General features: G+C 49.3%; 1 protein-coding gene across 2 annotated transcripts in view; it reads left to right on the forward strand.

The window, feature by feature from the left end:
• LOC137313310 (amyloid beta precursor protein binding family B member 2-like) overlaps positions 1–21869 on the forward strand; it is a 62275-nt gene that overhangs the window by 22538 nt on the left and 17868 nt on the right. Inside the window, exons 4-7 of one of the 2 annotated variants that reach the window (XM_067979419.1) lie at positions 1334–1390; positions 6997–7082; positions 9450–9501; positions 14245–14391. In XM_067979419.1, the coding sequence (XP_067835520.1) occupies positions 1334–1390; positions 6997–7082; positions 9450–9501; positions 14245–14391 (342 nt within the window). The remainder of the gene's footprint in view (positions 1–1333; positions 1391–6996; positions 7083–9449; positions 9502–14244; positions 14392–21869) is intronic. The other variant, XM_067979420.1, reaches the window with a different exon arrangement.

A 21869-nucleotide genomic window follows, 5' to 3' on the forward strand; every position in this document is an offset into this window, starting at 1 on the left:
GTCTATAGAATTTTGGAAGATGATCACCAATGCATCCACTATTTCCAGGGCCACTTCCTTTAGTACTCTGGGATGTAGATTATCAGGCCCTGGGGATTTGTCAGCCTTTCGCCCCATTAATTTCCCTGAGCACTATTTTTTACTAATACTGATTTCCTTCAGTTCCTCCCTCTCACTAGACCCTTGGTTCCCTAACATTTCTGGGAGGTTATTTGTGTCCTCCTTTGTGAAGAGTGAACCGAAGTATGTGTTTAATTGTTCTGCCATTTCTTTGTTCCCCATTATAATTTCCCCCATTTCTGACTGTAAGGGACCTACATTTGTCGTCTTTAAACTTTTTCTCTTGACATATTTATAGAAGCTTTTACAGTCAGTTTTTATGTTCCCTGCTAGTTTACTCTCATACTCTATTTTTCCCCTCTTAATCAATCTCTTTGTCCTCCTTTGCTGAATTCTGAACTGCTCCCAATCCTCAGGCTTGCCACTTTTTCTGGCAATTTTATATGTCTCCTCTTTGGATCTAATACTATCCCTAATTTCTTTTGTAAGCCACGGTTGAGCCACCTTTCCTGTTTTATTTTTGCGCCAGACAGGAATGAATAATTGTTGTAATTCCTGCACACATTCTTTAAATATTAGCCATTGCCTATCCACCATCATCCCTTTTAGTAAAGTTCCCCAATCTATCATCGCCAACTCACACCTCATACTTTCGTAATTTCCTTTGTTTAGGTTCAAGACCCTAGTTTCGGATTCGACTACTTCACTCTCCATCTTAATGAGGAATTCTATCATGTTATGGTCGCTCTTCCCTAAGGGACCCTGCACAATAAGTGAATCCACCCGCAGCTACAGCTCCGAAATGCGGTTAGCCAGTAGCTGCAGCTGGACACACTTCCTGCACACATGGTCACCAGGGACGCCTGTAGTGTCCATGACTTCCCACATAGTGCAGGAGGAGCATATCACGGGTGCGAGCTCTGCTGCCATGACTTGCCTTAGATTTACACTACGTTCACCTCTTGGACTCTCCTCCCGCCCGCGGGCTCTCCTTTTACATCACGCTCACCTCTTGGACTCTCAGATATGAGGAGAAGGTGGGTAGTGGGATTGAGGGATATGGTGGGAAGATGGGTAGGTGGTTAAAACTTGAAGAAATTGCTGTGCGAATAACTTATTTCTTTCCTATTTACCCTCCCTCCATTTTCCCCGTGTGCCTGCGTCTCCCCGTGTGCCTGCGTCTCCCCGTGTGCCTGCGTCTCCCCGTGTGCCTGCGTCTCCCCATTGTCCCCGTCACTCCCTTTGCCCGCTGACCATTCCGATTTTTTTCCAGCTCACTTGGACTGGTTTGGCTGTGAGTGAGAAGTGTGATGATGCTGACATTTGGAAGGCAAGTTGTCGTTTATTTAAAGTCTGTTGATTCTTTAACTTTTGTGGTTTACAAGTTGACCACAGAAATGAATTTTTAGAAGAAAATGGTGTTGGCGTGCAGATCAGTCATGATCCAATAGAAGGGCGGAACAGGCCCGAGGGGCTGAATGGCCTCCCTCCTGTTCCGAAGCAGGTTCTTTATTAAATCCAAGACATAGTGGAGTAATGAGGCTCCTCGCATGTGTGCAAACCAGGCGATGTTCCCCCTCCCCCTGCACATTGATTGATTGGATTGGGTTCTGCCCACCTCTCCCCTCCCTCTCTAAATCCCAGGATTACCCCATGAGAGGTGGGAGTGGGACTGGAGCACGGATCTACTCGCCGCTCAGTGCCAGGTGCTGTGCGTCGGTCCGTCAGAGCTGTAACGGGATCCGGACACCGACTTATCCATATGGTAAAAACCATCCACTACTCGGAGATACAAAGGTGATCATCGCGAGTGCTCATCAGGGCTCCAGGTACGAGCAGCTCTGCTCAAATAATACCTGCTCAGGGCAGGAAAAGAAAGACTCCCATTTCTACAGCGCCTTTTGCAACCCCAGGACGTCCCAAAGCGCTTTACAATTAAGTACTTTTGAAGTGTAGTCACTGTTGTAATGTAGGAAACACGGCAGCCAATTTGTGCACAGCGAGATCCCACAAACAGTAAGGTGATAAATGACCAAATAATCTGTTTTAGTGATGCTGGTTCAGAGATAAATATTGGCCAGGACACCAGGGAGAACTCCCTGCTCTTCAAAATAGTGGCCGTGGGATCTTTTACATCCACCTGAGAGGGCAGATGGGGCCTCAGTTTAATATCTCATCTGAAAGACGCACCTCTAGACAGTGCAGCGCTCCCTCAGTATTGACCCTCCGATAGTGCAGCACTCCCTCAGTACCGCCCCTCCGACAGTGCAGCGCTCCCTCGGTACCGACCCTCCGACAGTGCAGCGCTCCCTCGGTACCGACCCTCCGACAGTGCAGCGCTCCCTCAGTACTGACCCTCCGACAGTGCAGCGCTCCCTCAGTACTGACCCTCCGACAGTGCAGCGCTCCCTCGGTACCGCCCCTCCGACAGTGCGGCGCTCCCTCAGTACCGCCCCTCCGACAGTGCGGCGCTCCCTCAGTACCGCCCCTCCGACAGTGCGGCGCTCCCTCAGTACTGACCCTCCGACAGTGCGGCGCTCCCTCAGTACTGACCCTCCGACAGTGCGGCGCTCCCTCAGTACCGCCCCTCCGACAGTGCGGCGCTCCCTCAGTACCGCCCCTCCGACAGTGCAGCGCTCCCTCGGTACCGCCCCTCCGACAGTGCGGCGCTCCCTCAGTACCGCCCCTCCGACAGTGCGGCGCTCCCTCAGTACCGACCCTCCGACAGTGCGGCGCTCCCTCAGTACCGCCCCTCCGACAGTGCGGCGCTCCCTCAGTACCGCCCCTCCGACAGTGCGGCGCTCCCTCAGTACCGCCCCTCCGACAGTGCGGCGCTCCCTCAGTACCGCCCCTCCGACAGTGCGGCGCTCCCTCAGTACCGCCCCTCCGACAGTGCCGCCCTAGAGTTTGTGCTCCAGTCTCTGGAGTGCGACTTGAACCCAGGACCTTCTGACTCGGGCTGCCCACTGAGCCACGGCTGACACCTTAAGGTATGAGCTGCTCGGCTCAAACACCTGCTCAGGGCAGGAGCGAAAAAATACATAAATCCCACCTTTAAAACTGTTAATGCTGGGACTAATATTGATGACTTGGGTTGGCAGTGTTCACACAGTAATTATCTGTGTCTCTTGGGACGGAGAATCTAACTATCTGTATTCAATCTTCCGAATGGGCTGGGAACTAAATCCAGAGAAAGTGCATTAAGGAGCTCCTCATGGTGCATTAACTAGTGAGGAAGGTGTGCTGAGCAAGATTGGTAACTCCTGACTGACTCAGTAATATTGCGACAGGATGGTAATAATTATCACGCTGGTTTGTTACTGACACTCGGGTAATAATTAGCAAGAATATATCACCCGTTCCTACAAAATCCTGGAACTCCCTTCCTAACAGCACTGTGGGAGAACCTTCACCACACGGACTGCAGCGGTTCAAGAAGGCGGCTCACCACCACCTTCTCAAGGGCAATTAGGGATGGGCAATAAATGCCAGCGACGCCCACATCCCGAGAATGAATTAAAAAATATAAGTTCCCCTTCCCCTCCGCGCCCACCCCACAGTAGCTGAGCGAATTAACGGCATGTCCCGGGATTGTCTCTTCTCCCCAAAGGTGCTGACCCCTCTTGGGGTACAGTTCCATTCAGGCATGGAGTAGTGTGTCCTCAGATGGCCAATCTGAGCAGGGACAGTAAGTGGGACATTGTAGCCCTGGGTAGGGAGGAGGTGAATCAGCCGGGGTTCTTACCCATGAACTGTTGAGCTGGTGATGTGGTGGGGTGAAGGGGGAAGGCAGGGAGTCAGAGCTCCAACAGACAGGGACAGTGAACCGTCAGTAGTGAGCCCACACCCATGCTCTGCCAGTGTCGGCCACCCTCCTGCGGAGACGTGAGGGGGTGGTGAAGACTGGACGAAGGCTCAGCTGTGATGCCTCCAGGAGTTGAATATCCCTCAGATACTATCCAGGGAAGCCAAATGGAACTGTACGCCAAGAGGAGTCAGCGCCTTTGGGGAGGAGAGACAATCCCGGGATAAGCTGCAGTGTTGATGCCGGGCAGGTTCTGATCGGAGAGGATTTGTTCCGGCAAACTCACTTTATTTATTTGCTGATGATACAAAGATAGGTGGAAAAGCAAGTTGCGGTGAGGACACAAAGTGTCTGCAAAGGAATATTGACAGGTTAAGTGAATGGGCAAAAATGTGGCAGATGGAATATAATGTGGGAAAATATGAAGTCATCCACTTTGGGAGGAAAAATAAAAAAGCAAAATATTATTTGAATGGAGAAATACTACAAAATGCTGTGGCACAGAGGGATCTGGGTGTCCTCGTACATGAAACATACAGGTGCAGCAGGTAAGCCGGAAGGCAAACAGAATATTGGCCTTTATTTCTAGGAGGATGGAGTATAAAAGCAGGGAAGTCATGCTCCAACTGTACAGGGTACTGGTGAGACCACACCTGGAGTACTGCGTACAGTTCTGGTGCCCTTATTTAAGGAAGGACATACTTGCATTGGAGGCAGTTCAGAGAAGGTTCACTAGGTTGATTGCGGGTATGGAAGGGTTGTCTTATGAGGAAAGATTGAACAGGTTGGGTCTATACTCATTGGAGTTTAGAAGAATGAGAGGAGATCTTATTGAAACGTACAAGATTCTGAGGGGACTCGATAGGGTAGATGCTGAGAGGATGTTACCCCTCATGGGGGAATCTAAAACTAGGGGCACAGTCTCAATAAGGGGTCGCCCGTTTAAGACGGAAATGAGAAGGAATTTCTTCTCCCAGAGGGTCGTGAATCTTTGGAATTCTTTGCCCCAAAAAGCTGCGGAGGCTGAGTCATTGAATACATTCAAGGCTGAGTTAGACAAATTTTTGATCAGCAAGAGAGTCAAAGGATATGGGGAAAGTGGAGTTGAGGTAAAAATCAGATCAGCCATGATCTCATTAAATGGCGGAGCAGGCTCGAGGGGCCGAACGGCCTACTCCTGCTCCTATCTCTTACTGTCTTATGGTTATGGTCTTATTTCAACATATGTCAGAGTTCAGTTAGAGACTCTGGTGAAGTGAACTGAACAGTAAAATAAATACGATTTGAGTTAAGCAACCGTGCAGCATTCATGGTAATAAGCAACCGTGAGTAATCGGGATAGAATCCCCAATATTGTCAGATTTGGGTTTAAATTACTTTATTTGCGCAATAAGTTGCCAGGGGAGAGACATGAAGAGAGTAATATAAACTGGATTGATACAAGGCTTATGGGGAGAGAGCGGGGCAGTGGGATTAGTTGGGGATTGATACGGGGCTATGGGGAGAGAGTGGGGCAGTGGGATTAGTTGGGGATTGATACAGGACTATGGGGAGAGAGTGGGGCAGTGGGATTAGTTGGGGATTGATACGGGGCTATGGGGAGAGAGCGGGGCAGTGGGATTAGTTTGGGATTGATACAGGACTATGGGGAGAGAGTGGGGCAGTGTGATTAGTTGGGGATTGATACGGGGCTATGGGGAGAGAGTGGGGCAGTGGGATTAATTGGGGATTGATACAGGGCTATGGGGAGAGAGTGGGGCAGTGGGATTAATTGGGGATTGATACAGGGCTATGGGGAGAGAGTGGGGCAGTGGGATTAGTCTGGGATTGACACAGGGCTATGGGGAGAGAGCGGGGCAGTGGGATTATTTAGGGATTGATACAGGGCTATGGGGAGAGAGCGGGGCAGTGGGATTAGTTTGGGATTGATACAGGGCTATGGGGAGAGAGTGGGGCAGTGGGATTAGTTTGGGATTGATACAGGACCATGGGGAGAGAGTGGGGCAGTGGGATTAGTTTGGTATTGATACAGGGCGATGGGGAGAGAGCAGGGCAGTGGGATTAGTTTGGGATTGATACAGGGCCATGGGGAGAGAGCAGGGCAGTGGGATAAGTTTGGGATTGATACAGGGCTATGGGGAGAGAGCGGGGCAGTGGGATTAGTTTGGGATTGATACAGGGCCATGGGGAGAGTGTGGGGCAGTGGGATTAGTTTGGGATTGATACAGGGCTATGGGGAGAGAGCGGGGCAGTGGGATTAGTTTGGGATTGATACAGGGCTATGGGGAGAGAGCGGGGCAGTGGGATGCCACAACATCGTATTCCCATGTCATATGGTGGGAAGGCGGGGTTGAGCGATATGGTGGGAAGGTGGGGTTGAAGGATATGGTGGGAAGGCGGGGTTGAGGGATATGGTGGGAAGGTGGGGTTGAGGGATATGGTGGGAAGGCGGGGTTGAGGGATATGGTGGGAAGGCGGGGTTGAGGAATATGGTGGGAAGGTGGGGTTGAGGGATATGGTGGGAAGGCAGGGTTGAGGGATATGGTGGGAAGGCAGGGTTGAGGGATAGGGTGGGAAGGCGGGGTTGAGGGATACGTTGGGAAGGCGGGGTTGAGGGATACGGTGGGACGGCGTGGTTGAAGATATGGTGGGAAGGCGGGGTTGAGGGATACGGTGGGAAGGCGGGGTTGAGGGATACGGTGGGAAGGCGGGGTTGAGGGATACGGTGGGAAGGCGGGGTTGAAGATACGGTGGGAAGGCGGGGTTGAGGGATACGGTGGGAAGGCGGGGTTGAGGGATACGGTGGGAAGGTGGGTTTGAAGATATGGTGGGAAGGCGGGGTTGAGGGATACGGTGGGAAGGCGGGGTTGAGGGATACGGTGGGAAGGCGGGGTTGAAGATACGGTGGGAAGGCGGGGTTGAGGGATACGGTGGGAAGGCGGGGTTGAGGGATATGGTGAGGCTGATAGGTGGGATCAATCTGTGAAAACGCAGACGAGTCTGTTGGGCCTAATGGCCTTTTCCTGTTCCTCCAATGTCTCCTGGAGTAGTGTTTTTACACTCCGCTGTTTTTTTCATTATTGTAACATGTTTGGTAATTTCTAAAGAGCTGAAATTCACTTCTCCATCAGGATGTGCCAACCATGGCCGAGAACTCAGACACCAGCCTGAAAGAGTTTGAGGGAGCGACTCTACGATACGCATCCCTCAATCTGGGGTAAGTGAGTACTGGACCGTTAGGATCTTCTGGTTAATGGTTGGAGATCAGGCAGTGAGCAGTGCGGAGGAGTGGGTCTGTACATCTCGATCACTGACATGTCCTTGTCTCCTTGCCCACCTCCAACTCCAACCCCAGCCCTTCACCCCTGGAAAAAGCTACCCCCAATTCACAAAGTGCCAACTCTCCCGGCTCTGGCCCACTGATGGCCGTGCCACGAACTGCTGAATCACTCCCTTAATTCTGCCTCATTCTCACCGTCTCCTTTCCTTATCATTCTCTCTGATACGGTTCCCATCTTTGAACCCTTAAGTCTGAGGGCCGCACTCCTGGAGCACGACCAGTTTTGCCATCCAATCCCAGATTTGGATGGACCACCTCAAGGTTGACAGACCAACCCTGGCCACAGTCAGATCCTCTGGGTAGAGGCAAGAACACCTCAAGATTCCTCTTCTCTATGGTAACCTGCATCCTCAAACCCTCTTCTCTCTTGCCCCTTGAACCCTCACCTCTAACACCAAGTTCAAGGAGCTCATGTACTTAAAGTTAAAAATTGGGACCGTCTGTACAGCTGTGTCCAGTGCCACCCCTCCCCCGTTCTACAGACCATCTCCTTGTCCCTCACTCATCCTAACCCTCTCTCCCTTCCCAGTCGATAAAGCCCCACCTACTGACCCCTTCATCCCCTTCTCATCCAACCTCTGACCTCAACTACCTTTCCTGGCCCCAGTGCTCGCTGACATTGTTAATGGCTCTGTCTGTTCAGGCACTGTCCCTCTTCCAAAACGGCCATCACTTCCATCCTCAAAAAGCCCTATCTTTGACCAATCCACCCTCCAATTACCATACAATCTCTAATCTCTCCTCCTTGTCCAAGGTCCTTGAACATATGCGGAGAGACTGGAGAAGCTGGGGTTGTTCTCCTTCGAACAGAGAAGGTTAAGGGGAGATTTAATCGAGGTGTTCAAAATCATGAAGGGCTTTGATAGAGTAAATAAGGAGAAACTGTTTCCAGTGACAGAAGGGTCGGTAACCAGAGGACACAGATTTAAGGTGATCAGCAAAAGAGCCAGAGGGGGAGACGAGGAAACATTTTTTTACGCAGTGAGTTGTTATAATCTGGAATGCGCTGCCTGAAAGGGCGGTGGAAGCAGATTCAATAATAACTTTCAAAAGGGAATTGGGATAAATACTTGAAGGGAAAAGTTTGCGGGGCTATGGGGAAAGAGCAGGGGGAATGGGACTAACTGGATAGCTCTTTCAAAGAGCCGGCACAGACACGATGGGCCGAATGGCCTCCTCCTGTGCTGTAGCTCCTACGATATGATGATATCGTCACCTCCAAGCTGCGTTCTCATCTCTCCGACAACTCCATGTTCAAGACACTCCAGCCCAGGTTTTGCCCTGCCCTGGATACAGGCACGATGGGCCGAATGGCCACCTCCTGTGCTGTATGATTCTATGATACCAAAGCTGCCCTGTTTAAATGGCTAATGTGACTGTAACTGTGACACATTATCCTCCATGGTTTCTCTGACCGATGTGGTTGTTCAGTCCACCTCAGTAGGCTTGCCCTTGAATGGTTTCACTCCTACCTGTCTGAACACAGCCAGCACATCGCTAACAACCTCCAACTCTTGCTCACTCACCTCCAGAGTTTCCCAAGGATTCTTCCTCGGCCCCCTTCCTCGGCGGCCCCCTCCCTTTCCTCATTGGCATGCTGCCCCTTGGACACATCGTCCGTGGAGACAGGCCCATCTTCCGCAGGGGCATCGCTTCCCAGCTCTACGTCTCCAACACTTCTCTTCATCCCATGACCATCTCTCCGCTGTCACACCGAACGCCTAACATTAAGTTATAGACGAGACACAATTTCCGAGTGACCGAGTCGACCATTTGGGGCAGATCCGGGTTATGCTGGAATTGAGCCCGTGTTCGGTGCCCTGGCAACTCCCACCCAGTCTCACCGTATAAGGATTGGCAAAACTCGTGTCCAAAAACCTTCCACCCTTTCCCCAAGACAGGTGTTGAGGGGGGGGGGGGGGGGGGGGGGGAGTGTTACGGTGCGGGGGGGGTTAGTGTCGGGGTGCGGGGGGGGGGTGTTACGGTGCGGGGGGGGTAGTGTCGGGGTGCGGGGGGGGTTAGTGTCGGGGTGCGGGGGGGGGTTAGTGTCGGGGTGCGGGGGGGGGGGTTAGTGTCGGGGTGCGGGGGGGGGGTTAGTGTCGGGGGGGGGTTAGTATTGGGGTGCGGGGGGATGTTACGGTGTCGGGGTGTTTGTGTGGTCGAATGCCGTGCTGTGCTCGTTATTTGGGAATGTTCTGGCTAATTAATAAATCCATTTTCACGCTCAGTTATCTCTTCTCTCAGGGGTCAAGCGGATAACAACAAAAAAATCCTGAACATTGACGATGAATCGAAGGTGAGGACAAGGAAGTTTCCCTTTTCATCACATACGGAGCTATCAAAAAATGTAAATTTCAGAAATCAGCCGTCTGTTGGCTGCTTTTCTGTCTCCTTTTTCTCCCTTTCCTGACTCTCACTGGGGGACAGATTCCACGTGCAGCACTCCCAGGGTCAGGTACAGAGTAAAGCTCCCCCTACACTGTCCCATCAAACACTCCCAGGGTCAGGTACAGGGTTAGATACAGAGTAAAGCTCCCTCGACACTGTCCCATCAAACACTCCCAGGGTAGGTACAGGGTTAGATAGAGAGTAAAGCTCCCTCTACACTGTCCCATCAAACACTCCCAGGGTAGGTACAGGGTTAGATAGAGAGTAAAGCTCCCTCTACACTGTCCCATCAAACACTCCCAGGGCAGGTACAGGGTTAGATAGAGAGTAAAGCTCCCTCTACACTGTCCCATCAAACACTCCCAGGGCAGGTACAGGGTTAGATAGAGAGTAAAGCTCCCTCTACACTGTCCCATCAAACACTCCCAGGGCAGGTACAGGGTTAGATAGAGAGTAAAGCTCCCTCTACACTGTCCCATCAAACACTCCCAGGGCAGGTACAGGGTTAGATAGAGAGTAAAGCTCCCTCTACACTGTCCCATCAAACACTCCCAGGGCAGGTACAGGGTTAGATACAGAGTAAAGCTCCCTCTACACTGTCTCATCAAACACTCCCAGGGCAGGTACAGCACGGGTTAGATACAGAGTAAAGCTCCCTCTACACTGTCCCATCAAACACTCCCAGGGCAGGTACAGCACGGGTTAGATACAGAGTAAAGCTCCCTCTACACTGTCCCATCAAACACTCCCAGGGCAGGTACAGCACGGGTTAGATACAGAGTAAAGCTCCCTCTACACTGTCCCATCAAACATTCCCAGGGCAGGTACAGGGTTAGATACAGAGTAAAGCTCCCTCTACACTGTCCCATCAAACACTCCCAGGTCAGGTACAGGGTTAGATACAGAGTAAAGCTCCCTCTACACTGTCCCATCAAACACTCCCAGGGCAGGTACAGGGTTAGATACAGAGTAAAGCTCCCTCTACACTGTCCCATCAAACACTCCCAGGGCAGGTACAGGGTTAGATACAGAGTAAAGCTCCCTCTACACTGTCCCATCAAACACTCCCAGGGGAGGTACAGGGTTAGATACAGAGTAAAGCTCCCTCTACACTGTCCCATCAAACACTCCCAGGGCAGGTACAGCACGGGTTAGATACAGAGTAAAGCTCCCTCTACACTGTCCCATCAAACACTCCCAGGTCAGGTACAGGGTTAGATACAGAGTAAAGCTCCCTCTACACCGTCCCATCAAACACTCCCAGGGTCAGGTACAGGGTTAGATACAGAGTAAAGCTCCCTCCACACTGTCCCATCAAACACTCCCAGGTCAGGTACAGGGTTAGATACAGAGTAAAGCTCCCTCTACACTGTCCCATCAAACACTCCCAGGGCAGGTACAGGGTTAGATACAGAGTAAAGCTCCCTCTACACCGTCCCATCAAACACTCCCAGGGCAGGTACAGGGTTAGATACAGAGTAAAGCTCCCTCTACACTGTCCCATCAAACACTCCCAGAGCAGGTACAGGGTTAGATACAGAGTAAAGCTCCCTCTACACCGTCCCATCAAACACTCCCAGAGCAGGTACAGCACGGGTTAGATACAGAGTAAAGCTCCCTCTACACTGTCCCATCAAACACTCCCAGGGCAGGTACAGCACGGGTTAGATACAGAGTAAAGCTCCCTCTACACTGTCCCATCAAACACTCCCAGAGCAGGTACAGGGTTAGATACAGAGTAAAGCTCCCTCTACACCGTCCCATCAAACACTCCCAGAGCAGGTACAGCACGGGTTAGATACAGAGTAAAGCTCCCTCTACACTGTCCCATCAAACACTCCCAGGGCAGGTACAGGGTTAGATACAGAGTAAAGCTCCCTCTACACTGTCCCATCAAACACTCCCAGGGCAGGTACAGGGTTAGATACAGAGTAAAGCTCCCTCTACACTGTCCCATCAAACACTCCCAGGGTCAGGTACAGGGTTAGATACAGAGTAAAGCTTCCTCTACACTGTCCCATCAAACACTCCCAGGGCAGGTACAGGGTTAGATACAGAGTAAAGCTCCCTCTACACTGTCCCATCAAACACTCCCAGGGCAGGTACAGCACGGGTTAGATACAGAGTAAAGCTCCCTCTACACTGTCCCATCAAACACTCCCAGGGCAGGTACAGGGTTAGATACAGAGTAAAGCTCCCTCTGCACTGTCCCATCAAACACTCCCAGGGTCAGGTACAGGGTTAGATACAGAGTAAAGCTCCCTCTACACTGTCCCATCAAACACTCCCAGGGCAGGTACAGCACGGGTTAGATACAGAGTAAAGCTCCCTCTACACTGTCCCATCAAACACTCCCAGGGCAGGTACAGGGTTAGATACAGAGTAAAGCTCCCTCTACACTGTCCCATCAAACACTCCCAGGGCAGGTACAGGGTTAGATACAGAGTAAAGCTCCCTCTACACTGTCCCATCAAACACTCCCAGGGCAGGTACAGGGTTAGATACAGAGTAAAGCTCCCTCTACACTGTCCCATCAAACACTCCCAGGGTCAGGTACAGGGTTAGATACAGAGTAAAGCTCCCTCTACACTGTCCCATCAAACACTCCCAGGGCAGGTACAGGGTTAGATACAGAGTAAAGCTCCCTCTACACTGTCCCATCAAACACTCCCAGGGCAGGTACAGGGTTAGATACAGAGTAAAGCTCCCTCTACACTGTCCCATCAAACACTCCCAGGGTCAGGTACAGGGTTAGATACAGAGTAAAGCTTCCTCTACACTGTCCCATCAAACACTCCCAGGGCAGGTACAGGGTTAGATACAGAGTAAAGCTCCCTCTACACTGTCCCATCAAACACTCCCAGGGCAGGTACAGCACGGGTTAGATACAGAGTAAAGCTCCCTCTACACTGTCCCATCAAACACTCCCAGGGCAGGTACAGGGTTAGATACAGAGTAAAGCTCCCTCTGCACTGTCCCATCAAACACTCCCAGGGTCAGGTACAGGGTTAGATACAGAGTAAAGCTCCCTCTACACTGTCCCATCAAACACTCCCAGGGCAGGTACAGCACGGGTTAGATACAGAGTAAAGCTCCCTCTACACTGTCCCATCAAACACTCCCAGGGCAGGTACAGGGTTAGATACAGAGTAAAGCTCCCTCTACACTGTCCCATCAAACACTCCCAGGGCAGGTACAGGGTTAGATACAGAGTAAAGCTCCCTCTACACTGTCCCATCAAACACTCCCAGGGCAGGTACAGGGTTAGATACAGAGTAAAGCTCCCTCTACACTGTCCCATCAAACACTCCCAGGGTCAGGTACAGGGTTAGATACAGAGTAAAGCTTCCTCTACACTGTCCCATCAAACACTCCCAGGGCAGGTACAGGGTTAGATACAGAGTAAAGCTCCCTCTACACTGTCCCATCAAACACTCCCAGGGCAGGTACAGGGTTAGATACAGAGTAAAGCTCCCTCTGCACTGTCCCATCAAACACTCCCAGGGTCAGGTACAGGGTTAGATACAGAGTAAAGCTCCCTCTACACTGTCCCATCAAACACTCCCAGGGCAGGTACAGCACGGGTTAGATACAGAGTAAAGCTCCCTCTACACTGTCCCATCAAACACTCCCAGGGCAGGTACAGGGTTAGATACAGAGTAAAGCTCCCTCTACTCCAGGAATATACCTCAATTTCCCCCCCAACCCCCCCCCCCCCCCCCCCAAGAAGAGGGACCCCCTACTGCACCAGTTTAACATTCTCCTATCTCTCACCCCACCCCTGAATGAGAGTGCCAATTAGTGCCACGTTGGAGGCAGTGTTATTTCGTGGGTCCATGCCCCCTGACAGAATTTAGGGTGGATTTCTGCAGGCAGAGGAAACCTTCCAGCCTCTCTCTGTCAGAGGCCGATCAGCCCCTCGATCCTGTTCCGGCATTCAATTAGATCTTGGCTGATCTGCATCTTTAGTCCATATCCCTCGATCCCCTCACCCAACAAAAATCGATCAATCACAGTTTTGAAATTTTCAATTGACCCCCAGCCTCAACAGCTTTTGGGGGGAGAGAGAGTTCCAGATTCCCACTCCCCTTTGTGTGAGGAAGTGCTTCCTGACATCACCCCGAACGGCCAAGCTCTAATTTTAAGGTTCTGCCCCCTTGTTCTGGACTCCCCCCACCAGAGGAAATAGTTTCTCTCTATCGACCCTATCGAATCCTTTAATCATCTTAAACACCTCGATTAGATCACCCCTTAATCTTCTAAACTCAAGGCAATACTAATCTCTGCAACTTGTGCTCGTAATTTAACCCTTTTAGCCCCGGTATCGTTCTGGTGAATCTGCACTGCACCCCCTCCAAGGCCAATATCTCCTTCCTGAGGGGCGGTGCCCAGAACTGAACCCAGTCTCCAGATGGGGTCTGACCAGGGCTCTGTACAGCTGAGGTATCACTTCCTCCCCTTTGTATTCCACACCCCTGAGATAAAGGCCAACATTCAATCAGGCTTTTAAATTATTTTTTGCACTCGTCCACTAGTTCCATTGCTGACTCCGTTTCCTCAGCACTAATCTCTCTGCCCTCGAGCCTTTCTATCGATGGTTGATGTTTGTATACTGGGTGTGGAGAGGTGACTGTGGCGGTGTGTTCTGCAGTGTTTTGCTGTTCGATCCCTCGGTTGGGTGGAGATGTTGGAAGAGGACCTGGCTCCTGGGAAGAGCAGCATCGCCGTCAACAACTGCATCCGGCAACTGTCCTACCACAAGAATAACCTGCACGACACAGCCGGTACCTGGGGGGAGGTAGGTGGAACCCCGACAACGGGGCAGCTCCGGCCTGACTCGAACCCCGAGCTTCGACCCTCCACCTGTGAACTTCTGGGGGTCGCAGCACGGGGTGTCCAGCACGGTTTGCTGATGATTGATTTGTAGTTGTCAGAGCGGTGTTCGTTTAGCCTCCCCTGGGAGTGCAACTCAGTGAAAGGTCGGTGCGAGTACAACAGATGGGAAATCCTGTGCTCACAACTTCTTCACTGAAATTATCGAGAGACAGAATTGTCAGTCCGGGGGAAAGTCCCCGGGTCAGTACCTGGATTAGTCCCAGGACTGTCCTGAGTTCGCTGGTTTATGCCCGGGTTGGCATTGGGGGACGGGCTATAATTACCCTCCATGCCCCTGGGTTAAGAAGGGGCGAAAAAATTTCAGTCACGGTTCCTGCTGCTGATCAGTGTCCAGTGACCCTTGCTGGTGAGCGGGGGCGAGTGTGAGCGGGAGCACAAGTGCAAGAAAGTGTGTGTGCATCGGATGAGGACAGGATGGGGCTCAGCTGCGACACTGTCCTACTGTACTCTGCCGACACTCACCTGGGCCACTTGACTAAGGTACTGGACGGCTGCCGTCCTTTGCTGCAGAACTTTTCCACTTGTCTTCACTGTCCTGAGTATTATGGCGTTTAGAAATGATAGGCAGAATGGAAAAGGAGGAGGTGTAGCCCTAATAATAAAGAATGATGTAAGGACAGTGGTGAGAAAGGATCTCGGCTCGGAAGATCAGAAAGTAGAATCAGTCTGGGTGAAAATAAGAAATGACAAAGGGCAGAAAATACTGGTGGGAGTAATTTATAGGCCCCCTAATAGTAGCAATACCATTGGACAGAGTATTAATCGTGAAATAATAGGAGCTTGTAACAAAGGTAATGCAGTAATCATGAGGGACTTTAATCTTCATATAGACTGGGCAAATCAAATTGGCAAAGATAGTTTGGAGGACAAGTTCATGGAATGTATTCGAGACGGTTTCCTAGAGCAATACATCATGGAACCAACTAGGGAACAGGCTATTTTAGATCTTGTATTGTGTAATGAGAGAGGGTAAATTAGTAAGAACATAAGAACATAAGAAATAGGAGCAGGAGTAGGCCAATCGGCCCCTCGAGCCTGCTCCGCCATTCAATAAGATCATGGCTGATCTGATCCTAACCTCAAATCTAAATTCGTGTCCAATTTCCTGCCCGCTCCCCGTAACCCCTAATTCCCTTTACTTCTAGGAAACTGTCTATTTCTGTTTAAAATTTATTTGATGATGTAGCTTCCACAGCTTCCTGGGGCAGCAAATTCCACAGACCCACTACCCTCTGAGTGAAGAAGTTTCTCCTCATCTCAGTTTTGAAAGAGCAGCCCCTTATTCTAAGATTATGCCCCCTAGTTCTAGTTTCACCCATCCTTGGGAACATCCTTACCGCATCCACCCGATCAAGCCCCTTCACAATCTTATATGTTTCAATAAGATCGCCTCTCATTCTTCTGAACTCCAATGAGTAGAGTCCCAATCTACTCAACCTCTCCTCATATGTCCGCCCCCTCATCCCTGGGATTAACCGAGTGAACCTTCTTTGTACTGCCTCGAGAGCAAGTATGTCTTTTCTTAAGTATGGACACCAAAACTGTATCTCACAGTAAAGGATCCTCTGGGGAATAGTGATCATAATATCATAGACTTTCACATTGAGTTTGAAAGTAATGTACTTAAGTCAGAAGCCAGAGTCTTAAACTTAAATAAAGCCAATTACATAGGCATGAGGGGCGAGTTGGCTAAGGTAGATTGGGAAATTAGATTAAAGGGTATGACGGTAGATAAGCAATGGCAAACATTTAAAGAAATATTTCAATATTTTCAACAAATACATGTTCCATTGAGAAATATAAACTCCACGGGAAAAGTGATCCATCCATGGCTAACTAAAGAAGTTAAGGATAGTATTAGATTAAAAGAAGAGGCCCATAACATTGCCAAGAAGAGTGGTAAGCCTGAGGATTGGGAGAGTTTTAGAAACCAGCAAAGGACAACCAAACAATTGATAAAAAGGGAGAAAATAGAATATGAAAGTAAACTAGCAAGAAATATAAAAACAGATTGTAAGAGCTTCTACAAGTATGTAAAAAGGAAGAGAATAGCAAAAGTAAACGTTGGTCCCCTAGAGGCTGAGACAGGAGAAATTATAATGGGGAATCAGGAAATGGCAGAGACATTAAACAGATATTTTGTATCTATCTATCGTAGAAGGCACAAAAAACATACCAGAAATAGTGGGGAACCAAAGGTCTAATGAGAGTGAGGAACTGAAAGTAATGAAGAAAGGCACGGAATAATCAAGGACAGTCAGCATGGATTTGACTAACTTGATTGAATTTTTGAGCAGGTAACAAGGAGGGTCGATGAGGGTAGTACGTTTGATGTAATCTACATGGATTTTAGCAAGGCTTTTGACAAGGTCCCACATGGCAAACTGGTCAAAAAAGTAAAAGCCCATGGGATCCAAGGGAAAGTGGCAAGTTGGATCCAAAATTGGCTCAGTGGCAGGAAGCAAAGGGTAATGGTCGACCGGTGTTTTTGAGATTGGAAGGCTGTTTCCAGTGGGGTCCCGCAAGGCTCAGTACTAGGTCCCTTGCTTTTTGTGGTATATATTAATGATTTGGACCTGAATGTGGGGGGCTTGATCAAGAAGTTTGCAGATGATACAAAAATTGGGCTTATGTTTGATGGTGAGGAGGAAAGCTGTAGACTGCAGGAAGATATCAATGGACTGGTCAGGTGGGCAGAAAAGTGGCAAATGGAATTCAATCCAGAGAAGTGTGAGGTAATGCATTTGGGGAGGGCAAACAAGGCAAGGGAATACACAATAAATGGGAAGATACTGAGAGGAGTAGAGGAAGTGAGGGACCTTGGAGTGCATGTCCACAGATCCCTGAAGGTAGCAGGACAGGTAGATAAGGTGGTTAAAAAGGCATACGGGATACTTTCCTTTATTAGCCGAGGCATAGAATATAAGAGCAGGGAGGTTATACTAGAACTGTATAAAACACTAGTTAGGCCACAGCTTGAGTACTGTGCACAGTTCTGGTCACCACATTACAGGAAAGATGTGATTGCACTAGAGAGGGTACAGAGGAGATTTACGAGAATGTTGCCAGGACTGGAGAATTTTAGCTATGAGAAACGATTGGATAGGCCGGGGTTGTTTTCTTTGGAACAAAGGAGGCTGAGGGGAGATTTAATTGAGGTATAAAATTATGACGGGACTAGATAGAGTGGATAGGGAGGATCTATTTCCCTTAGCAGAGGGGTCAGTGACCAGGGGGCATAGATTTAAAGTGATTGGTAGAAGGATTAGAGGGGAGCTGAGGAGAACTTTTCTCACCCAGAGGGTGGTGGGGGTCTGGAACTCACTGCCTGAAAGGGTGGTAGAGGCAGAAACCCTCAACTCATTTAAAAAGTACTTGGACGTGCACCTGAAGTGCCGAAACCGACAGGGCTGGAAAGTGGGATTAGGCTAGATAGCACTTTTTCGGCCGGCACCGACACAATGGGCCGAATGGCCTCCTTCTGTGCCATCACTTTCTGTGATTCTATGATTAATATCAGTAGAGAAAAAGTACTGGAGAAACTAATGGGACTAAAAGCCAATAAATCCCCTGGACCTGATGGCCTACATCCGAGGGTTCTAAAAGAGGAGGCTGCAGAGATAGTGGATGCATTGGTTGTGATCTTCCAAAATTCCCTAGATTCTGGAATGGTCCCAGTGGACTGGAAGGTAACAAATGTGACCCCACGATTCAAGAAAGGAAGGAGAGAGAAAACAGGGAACTACAGACCAGTTAGCCTGACATCAGTCGTCGGGAAAATGCTGGAATCCATTGTTAAGGAAGTGGTAACAGGGCACTTAGAAAATCATAACATGATTAGGCAGAGTCAACATGGTTTTATGAAAAGGAAATCGTGTTTGACAAGTTTTTTGAGGATGTAACTAACAGGGTAGGTAGGGGGAACCAGTGGATGTCGTATATTTGGATTTTCAAGAGATGTTCGACAAGGTGCCCACATAAAAGGTTGTTACACAAGGTAAGGGCTCATGGGGTTGGGGGTAATATATTAGCATGGATAGAGGATTGGTTAATGGACAGAAAACAGAGAGTAGAGATAAACCGGTCATTCTCAGGTTGGCAGGCTGTAACTAGTGGGGTACCTCAAGGATCAGTGCTTGGGCCTCAGCTATTTACAATCTATATTAATGACTTAGATGAAGGGACCGAGTGTAATGTATCCAAGTTTGCTGACGATATAAAGCTAGGTGGGAAAGTAAGCTGTGAGGAGGACACAGAGAGTCTGCAAAGGGATATAGACAGGTTAAGTGAGTGGGCAAGAAGGTGGCAGATGGAGTATAATGTGGGGAAATGTGAGATTATTCACTTTGATAGAAAAAATAGAAAAACAGAATATTTTTTAAATGGTGAGAAACTAATAAATGTTGGTGTTCAGAGGGATTTGGATGTCCTTATCCATGAAACACAAAAAGTTAGCATGCAGGTACAGCAAGCAATTAGGAAGGCAAATGGAATGTTGGCCTCTATTGCAAGGGGGGTTGGAGTACAAGAATAAGGAAGTCTTACTACAATTGTACAGGGCTTTGGTGAGACCACACCTGGAGTACTGTGTACAGTTTTGGTCTCCTTATCTAAGGAAGGATATACTTGCCTTAGAGGCGGTGCAACGAAGGTTCACTAGATTAATTCCTGGGATGAGAGGGTTGTCCTTTGAGGAGAGATTGAGTAGAATGGGCCTATGCTCTCTGGAGTTTAGAAGAATGAGAGGTGATCTCATTGAAACATATAAGGAATCTTACAACACCAGGTTATAGTCCAACAGTTTTATTTGAAAATCACAAGCTTTCGGAGGCTTTTCGTCAGGTGAGTGTCACTCACCTGACGAAGGAGAAAGCCTCCGAAAGCTTGTGATTTTCAAATAAAACTGTTGGACTATAACCTGGTGTTGTAAAATTCCTTACATTTGTCCACCCCAGTCCATCACCGGCATCTCCACATCATGAAACATATAAGATTATGAGCGGCTTGACAGGGTAGATGCTGAGAGATTGTTTCCCTGGCTGGAGAGTCAAGAACTAGGGGGCATAGTCTCAGGATAAGGGGTCGGCCATTTAAGACTGAGATGAGGAGGAATTTCTTCACTGAGAAGGTTGTGAATCTTTGGAATTCTCTACCCCAGAGGGCTGTGGATGCTGAGTCACTGAATATATTCAAGGATGAGATAGACAGATTTCTGGACTCTAGGGGAATCAAGGGATATGGGGATCAGGCGGGAAAGTGGAGTTGAGGTCGAAGATCAGCCATGATCTGATTGATTGGTGGAGCAGGCTTGAGGGGCCATATGGCCTACTCCTGCTCCTATTTCTTATGTTCTTATGTCCTCCAGTGCAGTCAGCAGGCCATTCAACATGGGGGTATTGATTCCCAGTGCGATCCCATCCTCACCCTAACTCCCCCACCCCGCCCCAGCTTCAATCTGGAGATGCTGAGTTCAGTAGTAGTGCAGTCCTGCCCTGTCGGACATCGGGGATTTCCTGCTTTTGTCACCCACTCACTGTTGGCCATTTATCACATTAATGATACCATGTTGTCTAAGAAGGGGGTCTCTCGGGATTGAAAGTCTCGCACTCCGGCTGTTGAAGTACGGGCGCTGGGTCTCGGTGAGGCTGTGCCCCCGACGCAGACTCAGGGTCTGCCCCTCCGTGAGGGAAACCGCCTCCCCCCAGGACACGGGACACGCTCAACTACAGCTGGTGTAAATTGTGGAATGTGGCACCAGCTTTGTGAGCGAGGATGTGTTTGGAGCCAGCCGGTTTTCAGAGGGAGATGATGGGTCTCACTCACCAGGCTGGGTGTGTCCAACAGGCAGAGCCTTGCGTGGAGTTTGGTAACATGTCGCTCTGATTTGCGGCCTTCAATCCGTGACTAAAGTGATGTCGTCTCAGTGCCCGTATATTGTGGTTGATGCTTTGCGTTGCTGTGCTTGACAAACCTGATTGAATTTTTTGAAGAGGTGACTAAAGTAGTGGACAGGGGAATGTCAATGGATGTTATTTATATGGACTTCCAGAAGGCATTTGATAAGGTCCCACATAAGAGACTGTTAGTTAAGATAGAAGCCCATGGAATCGAGGGAAAAGTATGGACTTGGTTAGGAAGTTGGCTGAGTGAAAGGTGACAGAGAGTAGGGATAATGGGTAGGTACTCACATTGGCAGGATGTGACTAGTGGAGTCCCGCAGGGATCTGTCTTGGGGCCTCAATTATTCACAATATTTATTAACGACTTAGATGAAGGCATAGAAAGTCTCATATCTAAGGTTGCCGATGACACAAAGATTGGTGGCATTGTAAGCAGTGTAGATGAAAACATAAATTACAAAGGGATATTGATAGATTAGGTGAATGGGCAAAACTGTGGCAAATGGAATTCAATGCAGACAAATGTGAGGTCATCCACTTTGGATCAAAAAAAGGATAGAACAGGGTACTTTCTAAATGGTAAAAAGTTAAAAACAGTGGATGTCCAAAGGGACTTAGGGATTCAGGTACATAGATCATTGAAGTGTCATGAACAGGTTCAGAAAATAATCAGTAAGGCTAATGGAATGCTGGCCTTTATATCTAGAGGACTGGAGTACAAGGGGGCAGAAGTTATGCTGCAGCTATACAAAACCCTGGTTAGACTGCACCTGGAGCACTGTGAGCAGCTCTGGGCACCGCACCTTCGGAAGGACATATTGGCCTTGGAGGGAGTGCAGCGTAGGTTTACTAGAATGATACGCGGACTTCAAGGGTTAAGTTACGAGGAGAGATTACACAAATTGGGGTTGTTTTCTCTCGAGTTTCGAAGGTTAAGGGGTGATCTGATCGAAGTTTATAAGATATTAAGGGGAACAGATAGGGTGGATAGAGAGAAACTATTTCCGCTGGTTGGGGACTCTAGGAGTAGGGGGCACAGTCTAAAAATTAGAGCCAGACCTTTCAGGAGTGAGATTAGAAAACATTTCTACACACAAAGGGTGGTAGAAGTTTGGAACTCTCTTCTGCAAACGGCAATTGATACGAGCTCAATTGCTAAATTTAAATCTGAGATAGATAGCTTTTTGGCAACCAAAGGTATTAAGGGATATGGGCCAAAGGCAGGTATATGGAGTTAGATCACAGATCAGCCATGATCTTATCAAATGGCGGAGCAGGCAGGAGGGGCTGAATGGCCTACTCCTGTTCCTATGTTCGTAACTGGTTCATTAATGTCCTTTGGGGAAGGAAACCTGCCATCCTTTCCCGGTCTGGGCCTATATGTGACTCCAGTCCCCACACCAACATGGTTGACTGAGGGAGCGCTGCCCTGTTGGAGGGTCAGTGCTGAGGGAGCGCTGCCCTGTCGGAGGGGCAGTAC

The sequence above is a fragment of the Heptranchias perlo genome, unplaced genomic scaffold (assembly GCF_035084215.1).
Source record: "Heptranchias perlo isolate sHepPer1 unplaced genomic scaffold, sHepPer1.hap1 HAP1_SCAFFOLD_465, whole genome shotgun sequence".
NCBI lineage: Eukaryota > Metazoa > Chordata > Chondrichthyes > Hexanchiformes > Hexanchidae > Heptranchias > Heptranchias perlo.